Source organism: Panthera leo, chromosome D4, assembly GCF_018350215.1.
Source record: "Panthera leo isolate Ple1 chromosome D4, P.leo_Ple1_pat1.1, whole genome shotgun sequence".
Taxonomy (NCBI): Eukaryota; Metazoa; Chordata; class Mammalia; order Carnivora; family Felidae; genus Panthera; species Panthera leo.
The window spans coordinates 75,869,648-75,893,778 of record NC_056691.1 but is presented as its reverse complement, the minus strand read 5'-3'; the positions used below and the strand labels follow the sequence as shown (position 1 = coordinate 75,893,778).

Sequence of the window (24,131 nt, the reverse complement as noted above, 5' to 3'; positions counted from 1 at the left end):
CACCAATCTCTGTCTTTCTATATGGACTTATCTATTCTGATATATTTAACCTTTTAGTTACTGGCTTCTTTCACTTAGCATAATATTTTGGAGGCCCATCAACTCTGCAGCACATATCAATACGTTTTTTTATGATTGACTAATGTCCTTTTGTTTGTGTATACCAGAGTTTGCTTATCCATTCACTTGTTGATGGAAAATTGGGGTGTTTTACCTCTAGTCTATTGTGAGTAGCACAGCTACAAACATGTATGTACACGTACTTGAGTATCTGGTTTTAATTATTTTGGGCATATACCTTGGAGTGGAATTTTAGGATCATATGGTAATTCTACCCTTAATGTTTTGAGGAAGCAACAAATTGTTTTCCACAGTGGCTGGACCATTATATATGCCCGCCATCAATGCACAGGTGTTCTCATTTCTCCACATCTTCACCAACACTTGTTATCTTTAATTTTTTTTAACTATATCCATCCTTTGTCTTTAATCTTTGGAGAAATGTCTATTCAGGTTATTTTTTCCATTTTCAATTGGGTTCTTTGTCTTTTTGCAATAGTTCCTTATATATTCTTTATAAATGCTTTAGAAATCTTTTCTTCAGTTTCTTGATAGTGTCCTTTGAAGCACAAAAGTTTTTAATTTTGTTGAAGTCTAATTTATTTTTGCTCCTGTTGTTTGTGCTTTTGTGTCATACCTAAGAATGTATCACTAAAATCAAGGTCATTAAGATTTATCCCTATGTGTTCTTCTAAGAATTTTATGATTTTAGCTTTCATATCTAGGTCATTGATGTATTTGGGATCAGTTTGTATATATGGTATGAGGTAGGGGTCCAGTTTCATTCTTTTGCATGTAGATACCCAGTTGCCCCGGCACCATTAATTGTGCTTTATTTTTGTATTTCATAAATGGAAATCCCATAGTGTGTATTTTTTGTGTCTTGCTTCTTTTGCTTGACATCATTTTTGTGAGATTTAGTCATATTGTTGCATAAAGTTGTAGATCAGTTGTTCTTATTGCTGTAGCATTTCAGTGTATTCATATATACCACTTATTTGCCCATCATACTGTTGATGGGCATTTGGTGAGTTTGCAAGTTTGGGCTGTCATCAATAATGCTGCTATAAACATTCTGGAACTTGTTTTTGGTGAATATGTATATATATATATATATGTATATATATATATATATATATATATACACACACACACACATACATATATATATACACACATATATATATATACATATATATACACATATATATGTATATATATACATATATATGAATATATACATTTCTGTTGGATGTACTCTTAAAAGTGGAATTTCTGGGTCTTAGGGCATTATCTTCATCATTAGATACTGTCGTAGCATCTTTTTAATCAGGAAAAAATTAAGACTCCTTTATAACGCCTCTCTTTATGAATAGGCACCCTACTTACTTTTACTGCACATGGGAAGTAAGGCAGTGAGAAAAGTAGATATGTGGAAACTGAGTGAGCTAGAAATAAACTTAACGTTTCCCTGCTAAGAGCTTTAACTTGCAGTCCAGGTTCCCCTCTCTGTGGACTGTGCTTATTCATTCTACAAGTTATCACTGATCCTTTCCAAAGACGGCATACATTATGTTCTCGAAAGCACCAGCTCTACAACTGAAGTAGAATGGCTTAAATACTCCCTTCCTTGTAACTTAGGTAAATTCTACCTTTATGTCTGGAACTTTCAAGACTATCCATCGCAAAATCACTAACCATAAGAAATGGAAATGTCCTTAGGAATAGAAAGTTCCATATTATCATTTTGTAAATGGGAAGTCTGAGGACCAGAGGGAAGAAATTTGCTCTAGGTAGTAAAAATACCAAAACAACCCTTTTCCCATTTATATTATGATAGGAAGAAAGGATCACATGAGAAATAAAAATGTGGGTTTAGAAATCTGACATGCCTGGGCCAAAATCCTGGCTCTACTACTTGGTTACTGTGTAATTTTGGACAAGGTGCTTATTTCTGTGGGTGTTGATATTCTCATCCATAAATGGACTTAAAGATATTTGTTTATAGCATTGTTGTTAGGATTAAAGAATGGATAAAGGTAATTTCTCAGTAAATGGAGCCTTCTTTAAATATTATTATATAGGCTGTCTTGTCCACCTAACTGGTCAGTAGAGGATAGAGTAGCTAGAGAAGTACACATAATCTGTTCTCCTCATAGGCTTGAGACAAGTTCAGTGTCATTCCAAGATACGAGACTCGACTTGTCATGGATGGAAACGTCTGGGGAAAAAAATGCTCACTTAGCACCAGTCATGATACAACTTGGTAAGTTGTTCAAGGGTATATGGATAGTCCAGAGATGATGATGTCTCTAACGAAGTTAGACAAGAGGCATCCTGGTCAAGGACAGAGTACTGACCAAGGTGGCAGAAGTGGGGAGCTCTGTGTCTGGCATGAGGTGTAGCCCTGGAGAATCTCCTCCCTAACCCAATCTTGAATTTACATTTGACAAATATAGAAACTATACTAAACATGGAAAAGCAAATATAACATTTATACTGCAACTGTCCTTTCCATTTCTATGATAGGTAGGCATGGATGAGGAAACAAGTTCAAAAAGATGTGGTAACTTTCCCGAGGTCACATTATCCTTTCCCCTGTAGCCTGAATGCATTATAAAAACCTTTCTCAACACAGCATTGCAGTCACTACCAATCTGTGTGGTAGTGGTAGATTAAGTTGAAACGGTTTCCATCCCTGGAGTATTTAAATAATATTGCTTTTAGTTCAAACAGACAAGACAATCATGAGAAGAGAGAATCTGTTTACACCTCAATGAGATTGGTACTTGACTTTTAGGTCCATTCACTATGAAAATTCACTTAAACTTTGAGCCTCAGTTTCTGTCATCTGTGGAAATGGGACTAATGATCCATATATTACAGTATTTTGTGATAAATAAAAGAGAAGCTAATCTCTCTCCTTGTCTTAAAGGCACCCCTTCTCCACTTCTGCTCTTGTTACTCTTCTAAAGTACAGGCTAGAGAGTAGAATAACCTTGATTTTCATTCTTCATTGGATTTTACTCTGGACCTGTTCAGTCTCTTGGGCATGTAACTGAGATTTATCATTTCATAGAAATGGACACTGAATGAACAAGAAATGGACCTTAGATAACTCCAGTCTCGGTGATGTGAAAATGGCGCATAATGTTCTCCATGTAAATATTGGGGAGCTGGGCTGGGTGTATCTCTTTCCCTCCTCCTACCATCCCACTTCTGCTGCAGAGTGCAGCCTACTATGGGGCTCATATTTAGCCAAAGATGGGGTGGAGAAGTAGGGGAGGGCAAAAGGATAACACATATATTGAGACCTAGTGTATAGCTACCCCCTGCTGAATGCTTTACTTAAATTATGATACATTTTTCTCAGGACAGCCCATTTAGGACAGAAATGATGAACCCCATTCTACAGACAATGCTACGGAACAGGTAGAGAACTTCCCAAGATAGCACCACATATAAATGGCCATGATTCCAGATCCCATCTGACTATGTTCCAAACCCTTCAAAGTCTTGCACTCTTGTCTTAAGACCTCACCGCAACAAACCACTGAAGGGTCATCAGGAATATCACTTGAATATCCAAACCTACACACCTGATCACATGGCTTTAGGTCTTTATATTTTCCCAATGGCTGAGCCCAGGAAATCGCTAGATTTCCCAGTCCCAAATATACTATTATTTAAAAAGAAATTCAATAGGAACTCTACTTTCTTCTCAATTTTTTTCTGTAAACCTGAAGCTTCCCTAAAAAGCAAAATCTATTAATTGAAAAGCAACTCTCTAAAATCAGTGAATAGCTGTGGTGTAAAATGACTTTCTAGAATCACACAATGCTGAACACGAAAGATTATTTCATCCAACTTCACTATCTAATAGAATGGAAAACTCTTTTGCCCACTCACCATGACCACCACTGTCATCCAAGAGTCATCATTTCTTTCCTGGACATTTCTTTCCTCGTACACCCTACATCTGTTCCTTCCCTCCATCTTTCTCCTTCAGACGGCCATCAGGTGGATCTTTCTCAACCACAAATCTGACCTTGTAAGTCCCTTTCTGAAAAACCATTCAATGGCTCCTCATGGCTGTTAAGATAAAGCCTGAAATTCTCAACATGGCTCATGATAACTTTTCTCTCCATCCTCTTATTGGTCCACTGGTACCCTCTCTTTCTACTTCCTAAGTGCATTGGCTTTTTATTCAGTCTCTCGAGAGTACAGTGCTTTTTCTTACCCAGGATGCTGTACCTGCTAGTGCCATTTACTTAAACACACCACCTGCCCTTTTCTCATTGCCAACTTACTGCATTACTGTTTACCACCTCAGATCACAGTCCTTTAGAGAGGTAAGAGAAGGAAGGCTTCTCCTCATTTGAAGGCTAGAGAGGTTTTGCTTTTTGTCCTACGTTGTTATTTCTGGCCCTGAAGGTTAAGAGTTGGATAGATTTACCAGTGTCAGCATAGCATGATAGAATGTGGACCTTATCTTTTTTTTTTTTTAACTTTAAAACCAATACTTTGGTTAGACAGGTTCTAGAACTTGGTTGACAAATATAAATAGATGTAAATGCTGAATGTCTCTGCCTGTTTTGAAGTAAGAGGGGAATCATTTTCCCATCTGACGGATTAAGCAACTAAAACACAGTGAATTTTCTTCATGTGTGTGTGAGTGTATGTGCGCACGTGTGTATTAGGGTTAGAGGAAGAGGGGAGAAGACACTAGAACTAATATCTCCTGTCTACAAGAGAAATCTCTGCCCTGTGACTTCCCGTCTACAGACAGAACCCGTGAGTACAAAAGTCCTATGAAGACTTTTTCCTCTCTTCCCTATTTTGGAAATATTTGCCTCTTTTCTTGAAATTGTTCCTTAAATCTTCTTTCAGTCTTCACAGTGAATTGAAGAGAACTGAGCAAAACGTTCTCTGTGATCATTCTCTCTTTTTGGAAATAGCAATTTATCTGGCAGAACGTAGCAGTGACTTTGGTGCCTTCTCTCCTTTCAATGGATTCTGTTTGTCAAGAGTCCAGAAAACCTGTGGGTAGTTCTTGACTTCCCTACCTGTAGCCTTTCATATAATTCACCTTGATGTCCCCAAACTGCCCTTTTGTGAAGATTCAAAAATTTTAAATATCAACAGGTCAACACATATTTTGACTTGTCTTGTGGTGGTATTGCCTGCCAGCAGCTCAGTCTACAGGGCCAATGACTTTACCCCATGGCAGTGCCTGTGGAAGTACTTGAATGCTTTAGTGCATCTTGGTTTCATTCTCTTAAAAAACAATAAGTAGGTCTCAAAACACAGAGTGTATTATGAATAGTTGTCGTGAGCCACCCCTATCTCATAATAATCAAAACAAGAGTTAATATAATCTGTGTCTGCTGCAGTTCTAAGAATATTACATATTTATCTTATTTAATTCTATCAACAACATCCTGGGGTGAGTCCTTTTATTATTTCCATTTTACAGATGGGAAAACTAAATCTTAAAGCAATTAAATAACTTTCCAAAGATCCCATGGCTACTAAGTGGTGATAAGATGAAAAATGAGATCCAGTAGGCAGATCAAAAACAGCAAAACATCAGCCTCAGCTGCGGGCTCATTTGATGAACCAGATGACTAAGCATTCAATTATGAAGAAAAAAATGAAAATAAAGAATATGCTGGAAGTATATTGTTGAAGATAGCATCCAAAAGGCTAGCTATAACTGTCATATAACCATATAAACATGTGCATATATGTGTAAATTTCTATTTATATATTTGTTTCAGTTCCCTAAAATGTGAACTTTTTTTTTTTTAACATGTAAGAATGTTTTTCAGTTTTTGCATATGCAAAATGCAGATGTTTACAGGAATTTATTTGTGTAGAAGATTGGGTGTAGATCGAATTCAACCTCACGCAACCACTGATCTTCTCATTCAAGACCCTAGGGTTCTCTTGCACATGAGTGTGTGTGCATATGTGAGTCCTTTAGATTTCCACAACACACAGAAACCACACCGCTACATACTGAAGCATACAAGCTATTATATATTTTCATAATATAGAATTTTAAGGTATAGTAATCAACAGTGGCAAAATAATTCTGTCTTCGACATTATTTTTTTGTGTGTGAGATCCAACCTGTAATTGAGACCAGAGAAAACAGTATGGAAACACAAATCCACGAGAATAGGATAAAAATATCATGAACAGCAAAATATGTCTGAGTATTTAAAACCGTATAGAAAAAATAAATTAGATGAACAATTGTGTAAATATAAATTAAAAAAGATGACATTCTTAATAAATAAAGTTTACTATTTACAATTTTATATATTGCTGAAAGACTTAACTTAGATCCATAAAAACACATAAACAGGAAAAATAATAAAACCCAAAATAGGAGCAGCAAATTTATGCGCGTGAGGTACAGAAAAAGGATTGGAATTGTGTTTTGTTTTTGGTGTTTAGATTTTTTTTTTTTTTTTTTTTTTACTTTTTTTATAGTAGTAGGCCAGTAGAATTCTCATGAGAACAGATTTTTAAGCACTTCAATGGAGAATCATTTTTGGTAGTTTCCAGAAGGTGCCAAACAGATTTCAACATCATAACAATTAGAAATACCCATAATAATTATAACAATAATAAAAAGGCATAATATGATACATAAATATGGAAGAGCAGTTTGTAATATGAATACATTTTCTCTAGACGAGATCACAGTTTTATTTTGTAAATATTACATTTAAGTATATATATACACACATATATGTACAACTATATATACATGTGCATATATATGTAAATTTATATTTATATATAATATCTTTATATAGATAGATATCTGCGGACAGGTTATTGATTATAGAGACCCAAGAAAGCAACTCAATAATTGTTCAAAATTCTCCTCACTGACTGCTGGTGTGTTTAAGAAGCCCCGAGTTGTTAGCACTCAGAATGCCATATCTTCTTTTAATGAACACTTGATGTGGAATTTTAAGTCTGAGAAGAAGATGAGATTTTAGTGACTCCCTTCCTCCATGAGGTTGGAAATGGCCCATGAGTCTTGACTAGACCACAGTAAACTGACTTTTACACTGTAAGATGTAATTGGCTTTTAATCAAATTCTAGAACTGGTAAAGGCCAGCACAGGGGAGGAGAAAATCCAATGTACCTAGGAGTGAAATATTCCCAAATACAAGCCTCTCTCTTAAGGTGGATTATAAAATCAGGAGCTCCAGCTTTCTTCCTTGAACTATCACATGAGCACTCCCTGTCTTTCTTAAATGGCCAATGGGCCTGTGCATTCTTAAAAAGTAACCCATGGACTTTGTGTCTCTCACAGATTGCCACAGCCCCTTTAAAATCCTCAGGGCCTCACCATCCCCTGCCATCCCACTGTGAGGTAGGTAAGTAGTATCATCCCCATTTTGCAGCTGGAGAAACTGAGGCAAATGGAGAAGCTATCTGAGGACTTGTTCAAGATCACTGAGCAAACGGAAGCCTGGAGTCAAGAATTCCAGGTTCTTTCTCTAGAGACATAACTCCTCTCTCGGCTATTATACAAATCTTTTAAAGATCAAACCATTGGTAGGAATTTGGCAAAACGTAAATAAGTTACAAGAATAGGCTTTTATTCATTTGCTATTTAGTCTTTGCATTTGCTGATTGCTTGGTTGATTTTGTTTTGTTTCTCAAAAACCATGGGAATTACCTGTCTGGTCATGTAGCAGCTTTTTTAGGAAAGTGGATCGTGCAGTGTGATTCTAAGTGCAGTCTTTATAAAGCCCAGTGCTCTACTGGTAAATACAAACATTTTATAACGTGAAAAGCACAACACACTATGTCCCCTTAATATTAGGTAAAACCAATTTCCAGCCCTCCCTACTCCCGGCTACCACTGATTGCCACCAAACAAATAGACAAAATGCTCCCCCGACAACGACAACTACATATCAAGGGGGAAGAGGTCTTATTCCTGGACCTACCACAATGTACAGAAAATAACAGCATTATAAGATCCCGCTTTATGTCTCCTGCTAGGGAAAATTTTTATGGTTGTGTCTACCTACTAGTCTGTAGAATAAACAGTTCCCTTTAGGAAGCACAAAAATAGGTTTTTTTTTTTAATTCTTATTTTTAATCATGCATTTTATTTCCTTTTAATCTTTGTCTTCTATCAATCTCTATCTGTACAGCTTTCTTACCGTCAATTTCTTTTTATTTTCCCACTTGAAGTAGTTCCAGAAAAAAAAAACAAAAACAACCACAAAACATAAAACCTCAAAACTGTTCACTTGAATTTATGGTTTCCTTTCTTCCTTCCTTCCTTTTTCTTTCTTTTGTTCTTTTTCTTTTTAAAACACAGGTAAGACCTATAACAAATTGACAGTTACAACCAAGTTAAATTGAACCTGGAAGGGAGGTAGCTGAAATCTGTCTGAAAGAATTATTTTCAACAAATAGCATTTAAGCATTGGCCAAGGTGGGAAAAAGGCCAAGAGAACCGTCTAGGCAGTGACTCAACATGCTGAAGCCCGGAGTAGCAGCGCATACCCTCCATCTTCAAAGCCCTATTTATTTATGATCGCTCCCTTTCTTAACACCCTAATTTAGCCACCAAAATGGACTTCCCAAGGACTATCTTCCCTTAAGAGGTGGTTGGCACAGACTATGGGGGTAATGCAAGTCCTCTGGGCATGCAGTTAGGGTTGTGGCTTGGAAAGGCTTCCCAAAACAGGGTTTGGAGAACTGTCTTCCTCATCTTTTCTTTCTTGCTGCCAACAGGCTAATACTTCTTCAACCCAGAACCCCCAACTGCTTTAGGGCCCCTGAGCTGCTGATAGACAACAGTGCTTCAGACCTGCCTCCTTGTGAGTACTCCATTATCCTAAGCAGGAAATGATCAAAGGGATAAGACCATGAGTTTATTCCCAGAAAGAAAATGAAGCCGGAAATCAGTGCCTCGCACAAATAGAACTGAGTCTCTTTCTCTAAGTTTTGAGAAGGGCCTCCCATGTGAGCATGAGGCTGGTCATCAGTGGGGCAGCCTATCTTGCCTAATATCATTGTGAGTAACAGGTTTGATTGATGGTAAGGAGAAGACTGGGTAGTTCTTTGCTCAACTCGATCTGTGAGTTTGAAGATAGAAGTCAGCCTCTAGGAAACTTTGCTCAGCTGGAGAGTATGGGCATAGACAGGGTGAGAGCGAAGGAAGAAAGACCACAAGGGTCGATTTAAGGGAAGCCGGTGAGGTTTTTCTGTGGTTCCTGCAACCCCACCATTAGTAATGGCGCCTTTGGGTCTCCAAGACTTTTTGTACTACTTCCATGCATGATAAAGCAATTGGGAGGGCCCATACCATTACCTTTCTTAGTTCATATCTTGTCAGCTGACCACACATGCTGATAACTCAGCTAGGGCAAGAGAGGGGCTTTAGAAGTTGGCGAGAGTCCTAAGATACTGGAGGGAGTACAAAATGGGATCAAGTCTTCCGATTTTGAGGATGGTTTTGCTAAGGATTGGCCCTGGTAACTATAGAAAATGATCTGAATATAAATGAGATGTGAGTTTGTAAGAAGGAAATATAAGGGATTTGAGTCTGTCCTTAACCATGGTGGCAGCTTCTCCATTCTGGAACCCAGTCTCAGAGTTTGGAACACAGAACAAGCCACACGAATCTAAGCACTGCATCATTTGTGGGCACCTGTGCAAAAAGCACCTTGATATATGTATATATTGGCTGATAGATGTCTTCTCAAGTGCTCTTGGTCAGCAGGTAATTGCTGTCAGGAGTAATACAGGAAGAAGGTTCCTGAAGTTATTTTTGGTCCCCATAGGAGAAAGGACGATGACTGATTAACAATGACTGCCTCAGGTGCAGGAATGAGGAGTCAGCACACATGCCTGGGGTTTCCCATTCCTGTGCTAGACTTTGTTTTTGTTGGTTGCTTTCACTAGATTTGAGATGACATGATTTACAGCAATCTTTATGTGATACCCTCCTACTGCCTCATTTTCTCAGTTCCAGGTCTAGAAATTATGTCCAGCTTGACCATTCTCGCCACCTCTTTCCATATTAATTTCTTCCCATATTAATTCAAAAGGAGCGGACAAGTAACTGGTGGAAAACAGGCAAAGAGGACCCCAATGAGGTAGGGGCTTCCACATGCAATGGACTACCTCCCTCTCAACTTTTGGAGGCTGAACCTGGGTAAGAGGGAAGGGCGGACCAACCACAGGTGTGGATGGGAGTCCTGACAGCTGGAAGACTATGTGAAGAACATGATGACCATGTTTGGTTGTTGGGGACTGACGCTGTGTGCTCTTTAGCTTCCCTCTGAGGGCCCTCGAGAACACAGCTCAGATTGATCATATCCAAGATGATTCTCTGTTCTAGAATGCTGCTCAGGGCAACCGTGAGGTCCTCAGCACCAGAGCCTGATCTAGCCTGGAGGGCCAGGAAGGCAGGGATAAGGATAATAACTCAAGAGTCCCCACAATTCCAGCAGTCTCTGGATGGCCCCAACAGCACATTTAACACTGGTCCACTTGATTATAAAAATCTAACACTGGCTCAGACATTCTGGACTCTCAGTGAGGGTTTTAGCATCTCTAGTCCCTCTACTCCCTCCTAGGATGCGAAGCCCACCCATGGGGGATTTAACTTCTCACCAAGTGGGCCAATGAGGGTTTTTCTCTTGCGGAAGGGCTAAGAAGTGAGGAGCTGTGGGAAGATGTGGGTCACTCTTAAGGCAGACTGTTTGGTTGTGTGGGGTTTTTCCTAACCTAGTCCTACCATCTTGGGGGTACTCAATGTATAGGATAGAGCAGCAGGAAAAGTAGCAGCGAATGTGGTCCCAAGGCAAGATTTGGGGAATGGGTGGGTTCTGGAGGGATATTATGGCCTCAAGCAGGGGGCTGTTATAATACCTTGACACTGCAACCCTATGCCATTTCCAGCTTGGCCTTAACCCTGGAGTTGGGGTAAAATCCCCCCACGGCAGCAGAAGAATTAGGGGGCTTTGCATACCTTGGATTCTTTACCTCATCCTGGGTTCTACTTCCCTAGAAGGTAGGTGATCAGAGACCATTTCACTTCTAATCCCAAAGGACTGCACAACAGTGCATGCCTGACATGTTCCAAGCCTCAGAGTACAAGCTATCTTGACAACACTTGGTCTTAGCAGTTTCTGCAACTGTTTTTCTCCCAAGGACAGTATTGACTAGGAGATTGGGAAAGGGAAGACTGAGTTTGTTCCCGTCTCTCTCCGCTCAGTCTCCAACACTCCCCTCACACAGATGTCTGTTGGGGTACGTATGCATGCGTGTGTACTAACCACATATGTGCATACTCCTAACTGTATAACATGTTTCTTGCTGTGGCTGTGTGACAAATGATTTGAATTTTAGGCTCTGGGACAGCACACTTGTATATGCAATCCATCTAAGACTTTGGGATGGGATTCCATTCCATCCTTCAACATGGCGAGACTTGGTTCATGCGCCCCTACTATGAGTCCTTCCTGGGTGAAATTAAAGGCAGACCGGTTGGGTGCTAAGGATCCCTGGTGTGGGGAGGCCATTCCGTTGAGCAGCTGACTGTGAAATCAATACCAAAGGGATGCGGGTCCTGGCGCTGGGAATTCTTTGTCAACTCCTTGTCCTTCCTTAGCCATGGCTGTATCCCCGGAGGTCTTTCCGGCTGTGTTCTTGGGCCTGGGGGTCCCGACAAGCACAGTCACCTTGTAGGTCACAGGACATAGGGAATGGGGTAACCTGCAGAGAGAAAAAGAGAAGAAGTGAGCCAGGTGGTTGGGTCTGATATAGTTTTCCAATGACTGAATTTGGTGGGGGAGGGGCAGCAGACTCAAGTTCAACTCATAGCTCTGTTTCTTGCTAGCCCTGCAATAACTTTTATCAAAATCATCACGGGTCATTGTAACAGCAGCTTCCATTTTCAAGGGCAGGCACTTTCTAAATAGGAAAACATCAAATCCTTTGACAACTCTGTAAGATGATGGGTACTAAAACAATCACCCTTTTACAGACAGGGAAACTGAGGCTCTCTGACAGGGGCAGGCATTTGCCCAAAGTGAAAAGTGACAGATCTGGTATTTAAAGTGGGAGAAGCTACTTTTCTCTGAGCCTCAGGTTCCCAGCTGGAGCACTGGTATCATTAAGCCCCACCTTACACTGTGAACGCTAAGGGCTGAATGAAATCATGGGTGAAAAACTGTAATGTAAAATGGTAATGTAACTGTAAATCCCAAATTTTGGTTGAAGGCTGTTGAGGAGATTTTGAGTGAGAAAGAAAAGCTGAGAGGTATACAACATGAGTTGTTACACACATGTAACAAAAGCTGTGAAAAAAATGTAAAAACTTTTCCATCCCTTCACACGCTCTGGGACCTTGATCTGGCTTTCCTTTCTAGAAACTGAAAGCACGAATGTCTTCCCCGTGCGGCAGATGACCGGTCTTCCCAAAGGGCACGGTGCAAGCCCTGCTTGAGCCAGGCCCAGCCTGGGCTAACGCAAGAGGATTTCACCTCATTGCATCATGGTATTTGCATATAACTTTTCCCAGGGGGCCCCCATCTGCGCAGATGGGTGTAATAACCTCATTCGCCTCCTGCCTCGGCAGGGTCTCCAAGTGCTCACACAGTCTCAGGGAACATCTTTGTCCTCCTGGCTTGTGGACTCATTCTGTGTATCTAACTCTTCTCTCTGCCTCTTGGCCTGCCTTCCCTCCCTCCCTCTCAACCTCTTTCCATCCTGCAATTTTGCAGTGATTTAAAATGGAAGATTGAAGTATAAGCCCCAGCCCTCTCATCTACTGGTGTGAGCTTGAGCATGTGACAACTTCTCTGAGCCTCAGTTAATTCATTCATTAAATGGGCATAATGAAAGCGTATACCTCCTGAGGTTGTGATGAGGGATAAGGGAACTGATGAAAAACATAAAGCACAGTTCTTGGCATATGCTCAGTGCATCGATGGATCGATCCATCAATTGATAGATATCTCTCTCCCTCAGTGAGGCAGGAACCATGTCTGTTTTGTTCATTCTTGTTTTCTCAGAGCTTAAGCCATAGAATGAATGAATGTTCATTTCTCCACCTCTCTCTCTTTCACTGTACCCATGACTAGCACATCTCTGTTTCTCTTTTCAATTTAAATTCATAAGCATTCAGGGGTGCCTGGGTGGCTCAGTCGTTTGAGTGTTAGACTTTGTCTCAGGTCACGGTCTCATGGCTCATGAGTTCGCGCCCTGTGTTGGGCTCTCTGCTGTCAGCACAGGCTTGCTCTGGATCCTCTGTCTCCCTCTCTCTCTCCCCCTCCCCAACTAGTGCCTCTCTCTCTCACTTTCGAAAATAAACATTTAAAAAATTCATAAGCATTCACGAGAATGCTAAGCGTTCTCATAGATGCTTCTTCCACGCAGTGTCTTTCTGCTTACAACTACTTGCTGTTCCCTGTTCAGGACACTGACTACCTAGTTGTCATGCCTTTGTGAAGGCTGTGCCTTCTAATCTAGAATATCCTTCCATAGCCTCTAAACTACATAGAGGAAATTCTCCAGTCCAAGTGGGGAAACTGATGGTGGGGCCAAGTCCGAATCTAACAGCTGAGGTCAAATGGGGAGAGTACCATCATGGGAGCCAGGAGGCCTGGACTGGTCTCCTTGCTGGATTCACAGTCACTGAGCAATTTGGGGAAAATCCCTCCACTGCCATGACCCTCAGATTCTATATCCATAAAAGGGTGATTTTTAAAAAGACCGCACATTTCATACGGTTGTGAAGTCCAAACACAAATAAACATCCAGAAGCCCCAGCACGTGGCCTCACACTCAGGAGATGCTTGTGCTGAATCAGATTTCCCGCCAGCTCACCTTTCACCATCGGTGACACCTTTGCTGCCTGTTGTCCCCTTCTCCCACCTCCCTGACTTCAGCGGCTTCTTTGTCCTCAACTCAACCCTTTCCTTTATCTAGTCTCTTCTCCTGTCCTTGCCACATGCTAACATTAGAATGATCCGGTTACCTCTAATGTCCTGTGCAGAGTTCTCTCTATAATTCTTTCTCACTGGGCTCTAGGACCCATTAGAGAGAATCTCACATCTGATTTCTCTCTCTTAAAGAGAGAGAGAAAAGCTTAAAAGAGAAAGAGCTTCCCGCTGCGTCTCACACAGGCAAAAATTGAACAGATCTCTTAGAATAAGACCCAAAGTCCTTACCATGAGTTCAAGGCCTTGCATGATCTGATCTCCACACACACTTCTTGGACCACCTCTGGCCCCTTTCTCTTCCTGACTCTTGGTGGCTTATTTATTTATTGGTTCCTCAAATACTACAATTGTTTTCCTACCTTTTTTTTTTTTTTGCCCATAATCCAAATTTTATGGAAAAAGTGACACCAAAGTACGAGATCACTGTTGTATACCTTACAAAATTAAACATAATTATTGGCAGATAACCTGGAATTACTGAACAGATAAGGCTTTCTGTAATAGAACACAAATTCAGAAGGTTGTGTGGATCATTAGCATCGTTTTCTTCTAAATGAACCCCTTCTGTGACCTTTCCTCCTGTTGGCTGGGATGACACTGTCCAACAGCCTCCATAAGGGAACCACCATCTGAGCAAGTCTCTAGCCATCAACCTTCCTCTCCCCTCACTGCTCTTTCCTGGCCAGCTGCTCCTCCATTCTTCAGGTCTTTGTCTCAAGTCTCACCTCCTCCCTCATTTGTCTGACCAAAGATCGCATCATCACCTTCATCTCCTATCACGTCATCTCATTCTGAAATGCTTCTGTACTTGTATGCCAGCTCAGTCTGAGCAAGGACCATGTCTGTTGTTGACCTGAGTCTTTATACATCACATAACAGGCACTCAACGGACCCTTGAACGGAGGAACAAATGAATGCATGAATATGCACCCAGAACACAAGGCAGGGACCCTCTGCTGTTGCACTCAATCTCTATGTGAGTGTGTACATGTTACTTCCCTTCTCTGGGCTTCATTTTCCCTACCTGTACATTAAGATTTGATTCTAATGCTCTCTACCTTCCCATCTGTCTGAAAATCCTTCTCATCTGAGAAAGGCAGAAGGCAAAAGCCCTGGCCAGAAAGGATGCAGAAATTTAGGCTTTCTCCACAAACCCTGTCTTGCATGTTACCCTTTCTGCCATCCCCAGTTCTACTAGTTCGTCCATTTATCACCAGCTGGCAGGGCCCCGTCACCAGTTAGTTTCTCTAAGCCAGTGTGGCCACCCTGGTGAAGTGAGCACGGCATGGCCACTCCCTTTCCTCCCCAAGTCAGCCAGGGCAGTTTTGGCATTTTCCCAGAGAAACAAGTCTGGAAACTGAGGGAAGGAACCCCGATCAGAATAACAAAGTCTAGAAGGTTTGGCCTCAGGAGGCAGATCTGGAGCCTCCTTATCTTCACTGCATGCTTGTAAATACAGCTGCATTTACCGAGCCCTTGCTAGGAGTTTGGGAGGCAGACAAGTTCAGGTGTGGGCTCCACCTAGGTGCCGCTTTTCCAGCAAGTCCTTGGCCCCCTGGGGACTTCATGTCCCCATCTGTAAGGCAAGGGTCCTTGGAAAGACCTCGCAGGGTTCTAGTGAGGAGTCCATAAAATAACCAGCTCACAGAAGCCCTAGTGCAGAACAGACGTTCAGCCTCTTGTTTCCTCCTCCCATCCTTCCTCTTGCATCTTAGCAAAGTGCCTGTTCAGAGCCTGCCTTGGGATCCTCTCTTGTCACAAGCATCCTCCGTGGCAAGTGGGAACAGAAAGGTAGAGACTGTCAGCTCTACCTACTTCCCAGGTCTGACACGGGTCCACCGCAGTGAACAACACTTTACACACATGGTACCACTTCCTGCGGCCCTTCCACATGCCGGATAATTCCTAATGTGCTGGCTAGTCCACACTGCACAATGCTGTGAGGCTGTCGCTATTAGCTACCCATCCTGTAGGTGAGAAAATAGAGGCTTCAGAAAGTTTAAAAGAAAACAAACTCACCCTGGGCCTCACTACCAGTCAGTAACTAGACGGTGTAGGATTCTAAAGTCCACTCCAAACACTGAGAGCTTTTCAGCAGGTGAGAGTAAAAAGGCTCCTCCTTCACAACCTGGCCAGGCTGACTGCTGCTGTGTCTTTTGATAGCCAATAGCCTTTTATCCCTTAGTATGTGCCTGCCTGAGTTAACCCAATGTGCGCTGTCTCACTCACTCCTCCCAGCAACCCTAATAAGGTAGCTATTCTTACCAGCCCCATTTTACATCTTAGAGGAAACGAAGATGCACAGGGGTGAGTCACTTGGCTGGCAGCTGGCCTGAGATCTGCATCCCTGTTTGTAACCACTCCTTGGTACCGACCCCCCAGGAGGCAGGTGGAGCAGGAGTCAGGGTCCCCTTTTTATAGAGAAAGAAACTGAGACATGGAAAAAAGGGTCACATTCCTGGTAAAGTCAGCTCTGAACCCAATTCCCAGGTTTCCTGGGAAATTCCCCAAGCAGCTTCCTACCTTCTCCCCCAGATGGGCTCCCAAGAAAACCTACCACCCACAGCACAAACGCCATGGTGGCCAGTTTACATGTGGGATTCCCAGCACCGTGTGGCTAGGCTATCCCATAAATGGCTTGGCCACCCACTCTAGGATTCTGTCAACAAGCCCAGGTCAATGACCAAAGGCCACGAGTCTCTCCTTTTCTCCTCTGTACTGGAGATGGTGCTCAGGGACAGGGGTTTCTCCTTGGGGTGAGTCGCCCAGGATAACACCTCCACGTGTGTGTGCGCGTTTGAGTGGCTCAGGAATGCAGCCCAGGCAGATGCACCACAAGGTCCTGGCTGCAGGTCTCCTCTGAGGCTGGGAGACAGGCAGGGGCGGGATTGTGACTCAGACTCAACGGGGAGGTCACAAGCAGAGAGCGTGCAGTGTGGGGAGCAACACGCATCCTATGCTGAACGCCAGAACGCCTTGACTGCCCACACGCCCACCGTGGGAGCTTGGGCACATCACTTCACCACTCTGAGTCTCAGGGACTTCACGGTGTCGACAGATGTAATGAGATCAAGCAGACCAAGGTGTGATGCAAGTACACGGACTCCCCATAAGCTCTTTGGAGGCAGGGTAGATACGTGCCTGGTACAGGAGTCAGTGAATACAGAGTCAGTGAATACAGAGGCGTGTTTAAATGTGGATAAAGTGGTCATATGGATACGGGGGGAGAGAAAAGGGAATGAGACTTGGGTTTGATTCCTTATGCTGTTAGGCAAGTTATTTTCGTTTTGGGGGCGTCAGTTTCTCTGTAAAATGGAGGCAATGACAGGCCTGTCCATTAGAAGTATTTTGGATAAAGTATAAAATTCAAGTAAAGCACCTAGCATGGTATATGGGCATAAAACATGTGCTCAATACATGATGGTGATAATGAGGGTGACGGTAATAGCGATATTGGGGATGTTGCTGTTGATGGTGGTCATGATGATGTATGTTGACAATGGTTATGAGAATGGGAACTCTGAGGGACAGATGGGTCTGAATAGGATCAAACTAAAATAAGTATCTAATACTTACAACTCCTATCAGTCTACACTAACACCATGTATTAGGTGTTCTTGTGGACATAGTTCCTCGATAAGCCATTTACAGATGAAATGCATGTTTACTCAAAAAACAAAATAAAGTAGTGTCTGATTTCTCCGCATGGAGAATTCAAAGCTCCATCCCAAACAGGGAAAATCATAACACTCCAGAAGCCAATGATTTGGTGGACGAGGAATTAGTATAGTCTCTTTAGTCATCTTCTTGTTATCTCTTACTAATCTTTCAAGGTAAACACATCTAGCCCCTCTTCCAAGAAGCCTTCTAGGATCCTCTAGACTAGTTCAATGCTTAGAATCATTGAACACTCCTTGGCTCTGTGGATAAGGTTCAGATTCCCTGGCTTGGTTTATAAAAGCCCATTCAAGGCTCATTTCTTACCTCTTACTACTTACATCCCCTCTCACCCTGTGCTCTAGCAACACTTAGGGAAATGTAGTTTCCTTAATATGCTCCCTTACATCTGGGCCTTTGCACAGACTGTGCCCTCTGCCACAAACACTGCCCTCACATCCTTGTCTATGGTCCTCCCCCAACTCCTTTAACCTGGCTAAGATTTACTGTCCCTTTCATATCTCACCTTTGGTGTTGCCTTCTCCAGGGAGCTTTGTCAGCTTCCCTCACTTGCTCTGTCTCTGTTGGCACTTAATATACTCTAAATAAACTCAGCATGGTTGGGACTAGGTCCATCTTGTGGCCTAGAACGGTGTATGTCACATACATAGCAGGTGCTCACCAGTGGGGGGTACGTCAGAACCAGGGATCCATCAGTGAGCAAATGGATGTATATTCTTGACCTCATGAAATGTTCATTTGATCAACAAGAGGGTACAGATTCCGAGACAGTAAATACATTTTATAGCATGTGCCAAGGTGATAAGGGTCTTAAACCAAAGAAAAAAAGTAGAATCCAAAGCAAATGGGTGTGTAAGGGATAGTGTAAGGTGGGTGGTCAGGGTGGGCCTCATTGAGAATTTGACACTTCAGCAAAGACTTGGAGGAGGTGAGGGAGTGAGTCATGCTGGATGAATGGAGAAGAATGTTCTCAGCCAACGAAGGAGCCAGTGACAAAGTCTGTAGGTAGAAGGATGCCTGGCTGGATGGTGAGGAGTTCAGAGGGCTAGAGTCAAGTGAGAGAGACTACTGAGAGTAGGGAGTGAGGCCACAGAAGTAATGGGGGTAGGCAGAACACATAGGGCCTTATAGGCCATTGGAAGAACTGTGAAGGGCTTTGCACAGAGGAGTGATACCACAAGACTTGTTTTAGGAGGACCATTCTAGTTCCTAAGGAGAGATGTAAGACCCACTGATGGACATCACCAACTCTGCAACCCAATACCCAACCCTTTAGCATGGACCACTCAGTGAAGAAGGCTGCTGTCCATCTAATGATGTTTATTATCTTCTCATGTATTATAGAGTCACTAGCCTCCTTATACCAATGGGCTTCATTTCGGTATAATGTCCTTTCCTAAGAAACCACGTTGTTTTCACTTAGATTTAGCAAATCAATATGGCAACCCTATACTTAATGTCATCAGTTAGGCATGCCATCCTGTGCTGAGACCGGTTTCTGGGATTAATCTCTCCTTAATCTTTACTGGTCTCTGCCCCAAATAGCCCTCAGATTCTGACTCGATAGCCAAGTCCCTCAGGGAGCCATGTGGAAAAGCCCTAGACATGAATATAATCCAGATGTCAAGAGATAAAAAACCAAAGGTGAGACTGGCCTGCCCAGGGTCACAGAACTGGGACTCCACCCCAACTTCCCAGACATCTTCCACAATTAGTCCCTTAGCAGCTGTCTGAAACATGACCATAACTAGTGTTCCAGGCCACCACGCCTTACAAAGCCTTGCTATGTTGAATAAGTTAAGGCTGTTTCCCCTTCTTCCCTTAAAGCTCCAACACATGCTTACTGAGAATGATTCCAATTATAAATGATTTTTTTTTTTGTTTTGTTATGAGGGTAAATTACTGAAGCGACTGTTCTGGAAATCTGCTCTGTATTCGAGACTCCTCAAGGCTCCAAACAGGAAAATAATAAACTGACATGCTGAGAAGCTGAGTCCTGCCCCTTCCTGTCTGCCTTGCACTGCAGACAGGTGTCTGGATGGGAAACCGGTCACCCCTGTCAGACGGAGTTTCCTGCATAGTCTTGCTCTTGTCTGCCAGCTGGGCCCAGGTCACCCCACAAGGCAGATGTGGGGAACAGCTGGTGTCTGGACAGACAGACAAAGGGAGGAAGGATGGAGGGAGCAGACTGACATTCTGGGCCATCTGACCAGGAGTCCCCAGACCTGGTGACTGGGAAGAGGGTTCGGTAGAGAGTTGGCTAGAAGGAAATGTGGGAGAAGATGCTGAATGCTTGCTTACCCATGGGCTTTAAGTTCATACCCAGGACAGCTCTCTAGGAGCACTAGGAAGGAAGAAGCCCACCCGCCAGGGGAAGGGGGGAAGCCGCAAACTCATTACATCTAGATGTCCAGAACAGGGGTTAGAGGCAGATGCCTCACAGTCTAGACTCACGAGATTTGCATCTCAGTCCTACCACCTGCTGGCTGTGGGACCTTGGCCCTTCTCAGCCTCAGCTGCATTGTCTACAAGATGAGGATAACAACACCTACAATGGGGCTGCTGCGTGATGAAATGAAATGACACGTGCAAAAACGATCACCACTATGCTTGGCAAATCATAAGCTCTCAAAAAATAGTAATGACGATTGTTTGGAATAAGGAAATCCTGACTCTTACCCGCGGCTGTGTCACCTTGTAAAAGTGAGTTCACCCTCTCTGAGCTTCAACAGAGTCTATCTTATTGGGTATCTCAAAGGGAGATAATATGCAGAGACTCTAACCCTGACAAGGCACCATTAATGTGCACCATTAATGGAATTACTGTAATTGAGGAAGGTGCATGAAGTAAGTTCCTGAATGCTAGGCTGGGTGCTTGTGGGCAGGGAACTCCCCACGCTGGGTGGCTGAGGCCAAGAGTTCAGGTAGGAATGAAACAAGGCCACCAGTAAGGGGCAGGGAATGAGAGGAAGGAAGCCAGCCTCTGGCCCCTCTCCTGCCATCAGAGGCTTCCTGCTGTGGAAGCTGGAGACAGAAACCAGGACTTTTTTCCACTCAGAGGAAACTGCTGTCTGGGACGTCAGGGATGGCTGGCAAGGCTGGGAGCCTCGATGACTCCCCACCCTGTCTTCACTGCTGGGAAGGGCTGCTTTCACCTTGGCCAAGGGGAGGAGTCCCACGTCCAAGGTTCCCTGGCAGTCGGGGTTCATGGTGAATTGTCTCCAACAAGAACTGGGATGGTCACGCTCATGCGCACTGAGGACTCAGCCCCATGCAGGAGCAAGAGCTGGGCTCCTGAGTCAGGGAGAACTGGGTTCGAATTTGGGCCTCGGCAGTTGTGGCCAAGTGACCTCAAGCAAAAGTCCTGTTGGTGCTTGGGGCCCAAACTGCTTCACCTGTGCAGCAGAGGTAATAGTGACCTGTCAGAGCTGACATGGGGATTAAAGAAGGTCACAGAGGACACGTGTCTGGCAGGATGTCTGACAGAGGGGACAGTTCACTTAGGGGTATCTTTTTCATCCTCTGTTTCTCCACCTGCTGTCTCTAGAACCCAGTCTACTGCAGGAAGCAGAGTTGGGTGTGTACGAGAGAGTGTTAATGCATTCAAGAAGCTGGAGTTTACTCAGAAGTTAAATTGGGGAATTTAAATTGTAGGAAGTGTGAGTTTAATTTGAGACACACTTCTCCTCCAGACGTCAGACTTCCAGGAATCCCCAATGTGAAGAAAGCACCAAACGCTGCGAACAAGGAACAACTACGGCAAAGCCGTGTGCGCCAGAAGAGAAGGTCAGGCTCTGTAACCCATGCTCCCCACATGGTTATTACAGCCCTCTCCATCCTGTCTTCCACCACTGCTCACCTCCTCCAGGAGAGCTGCTCATTCTCCAGGGCTCCATGTAAATGTCACCTCCAAAGCAGCTTTCTCCCACCTTCACGCTGCTCTCCAAAAGATCCTGCACCTGTCCTTTACTGCCCTTGCACAAAAGCACTACGAGGTGTGGTTGTATACCTCACTGCTTAACACCTGGCTCCCTTAATAGACTGTGCGCTTCACAAGGGCAGGTGTCAGTCTATCTGGACTCTGGAAAGTGCACACAGTCCGGGACAGTGCCGGGCCCACACAAATGCTCAAGGAACATGCGTCTCACTGAACGAAGGAAACTTGGCCGACAAGAAGGATCACCAGTTTAAAGAAGGGGATCTTTTAACACAAAAGGCCAAAATTACATACATAACGTGGGTGGAAAAGCAATGACTATGAAGCATATGCATAACTGCCAAAGAACGGACTCTGGGTCTCTCACTAAAGAAGCAGCACTCACCTAAGGGCCCTGATGTCTGAAATTGTTGCACCCGAACCCAGTATAGGAATAGAGAGCCAAAGTGGCCATATGGTGTACATGCATATATTTTTGCAAGTGACTGTAATAATTTGGAATCTGCACCTGAACCCCAGTCTCATGACTTCATGTTCCTACCATGCACTCTGTAGAAACAGCAATCCATTTAAGGAAGTTTCCCAATAAAAATAAATTAGTTTTTTTTTTAATGTTTTTGTATATAAGTTATAGTTGGTAGGAAAATTCTTTTAATCGGAGCTGCTCTTACTCCAGCTGATGGTGTCACATGAATGATGTGTCATAATTCTACACAAACTTCTATTTAAAACACAAACTTCATTGTCCATTCACTTTCGCAAATGGCTCATTCCAACGAGTGAAATTGACACTATTGTATGCTATTCATTTGGCAACATGTATCAAGAGCCTTATAAATGCTCGCACCTCTTATCCTAGTCCTTTCAATTCTAAAAATCAATTGTGAAGGAATAATAAGAGCTAGAAAAATATTTACCTGCAAATATATTCACAAGCATCATTATTTATCGTTGTGAGAAACTGAACCCAAGAGTTAAAAATAATAGCCAGAGGGGAATGGTTACACAAATTACAATACATCACAACCCTGTGATAAATAATAATAGAGGAAAAACTATGGCTGGGAAATTTGTAATAATGTCAGACCATATTCTTACGTGTAAGATTTCCTGTGCTAAGTAAAAACAAAACAAGATTGCAAGCTGGAAATGCAGTGACATATACATAGGTGCAAATACCCACACACTTAAACACACACATAAAATACTCCAGAAGGAAAGCAATGGCTATTTTGGGTTGTAAGATCAGCAGTGATGGTGGTGTTTTACTTTCTGGATTTTCCAAAAAGTAGAATATGTATTGTTTTGTACCCGGGAGAAAAATAAAATTCACTTTCTACTAATGAATAGAAATGAGTGAATAAATACAAAACAAATTCATTAATAGAAAATTCATTAATAGACAATGAATTTTATTCAACTGTATTCGGGCAGAAAGTGTTTACCTTCAGTGTTTAAAACAGAAAAGAAGGGCAGGCATCCTGAAACGTTGCCCATACAAGACTGGCTGATCCCAGAGAGCCCCAGCAGCCCTAGTCATCAACCAAAAAATGGAGTTTGAGTGTGTTCCTTGGGTCTTACCCTGTTTATCCGTGCATTCTAGGGTCAGAGCATCATTCTTAAAGGAACTAATTCTTTTAAGGATGGTACAATATAAAGGTATTTAAGTAGCAAGCCAGGAGCCTTGCTCTGTGTCTATCACTCCCTCTGCCACCATAGACAAATCATTCCTCCTCTATGGGCCTCAGTGCCCCATTATGAAATGAAAAGTTTGGACCACATGATCACAGACACCTCGTCAGCTAAGACTGACTGACCCGTCTTAGGAACAAAGTTCTCCCTCCTTTAAAGAGAGAGAGATGAGCTCAAATGATTTTTTGGCTCAGAGTATTGATGAATATAAAAACAGAAATAGCTTCCCATGAACATATTCATCACAAGAGTGCTCTCAACTTGGGTTGCCCTGGTGGACCCATCTCTTCCCCAGCACTCATCAGGAAGAAAGTGGAGGTGGCCACTCTTCTGTGACTGGTAGATACACGTGATAGTCAAATATTCAGGTTTTACTACAAACACTTGAATCACTCCTATTACATCTTAATATGCCAAGGAAGAAAATCACAACCAAGACCACCCCTGCTAATTTTATAAAAATTAGATGTGAGAAACAAGAGATTACAGAATAATCAAAGGCTATGACTTACCTTGGTAGAAATGTCCCATCTTCTCTCTTCCCCTAGACTTTAGCCGTACAGCCTAAAAATGCAACTTCTCTCTAGGATTTTACATGCCCCAGGAATTCTTTTCCTGGCCACCTCCCTGATCCTTCTCTTTATCTCTCAAGTTTCAGCTTCCATGCTGATCCCTCTGTAGAGCCTTCTCCAACCCCTGGCCTGGGGCCTCAAAGTGCTCTATCCTCCTCATCCCAAAGTATTGATGACTCTTGTATTTG

At 42.8% G+C, this 24,131-nt stretch overlaps 1 protein-coding gene and 1 long non-coding RNA gene across 2 annotated transcripts in view; one reads left to right on the top strand and one right to left on the bottom strand.

Moving 5' to 3' along the window:
- Positions 1-8,395: 8,395 nt before the first annotated feature.
- PAPPA (pappalysin 1) overlaps positions 8,396-24,131 on the bottom strand; it is a 240,756-nt gene continuing 225,020 nt past the window's right edge. The window contains exon 22 of the mRNA XM_042913034.1: positions 8,396-11,833. Coding sequence (XP_042768968.1) covers positions 11,726-11,833 — 108 coding nt within the window. The 3' untranslated portion in view covers positions 8,396-11,725. The remainder of the gene's footprint in view (positions 11,834-24,131) is intronic.
- On the top strand, positions 10,575-22,226 carry LOC122205041. Its single transcript, XR_006195885.1, has 3 exons — positions 10,575-10,651; positions 11,018-11,129; positions 21,435-22,226. It is a non-coding gene; the product is annotated as an uncharacterized LOC122205041 (long non-coding RNA).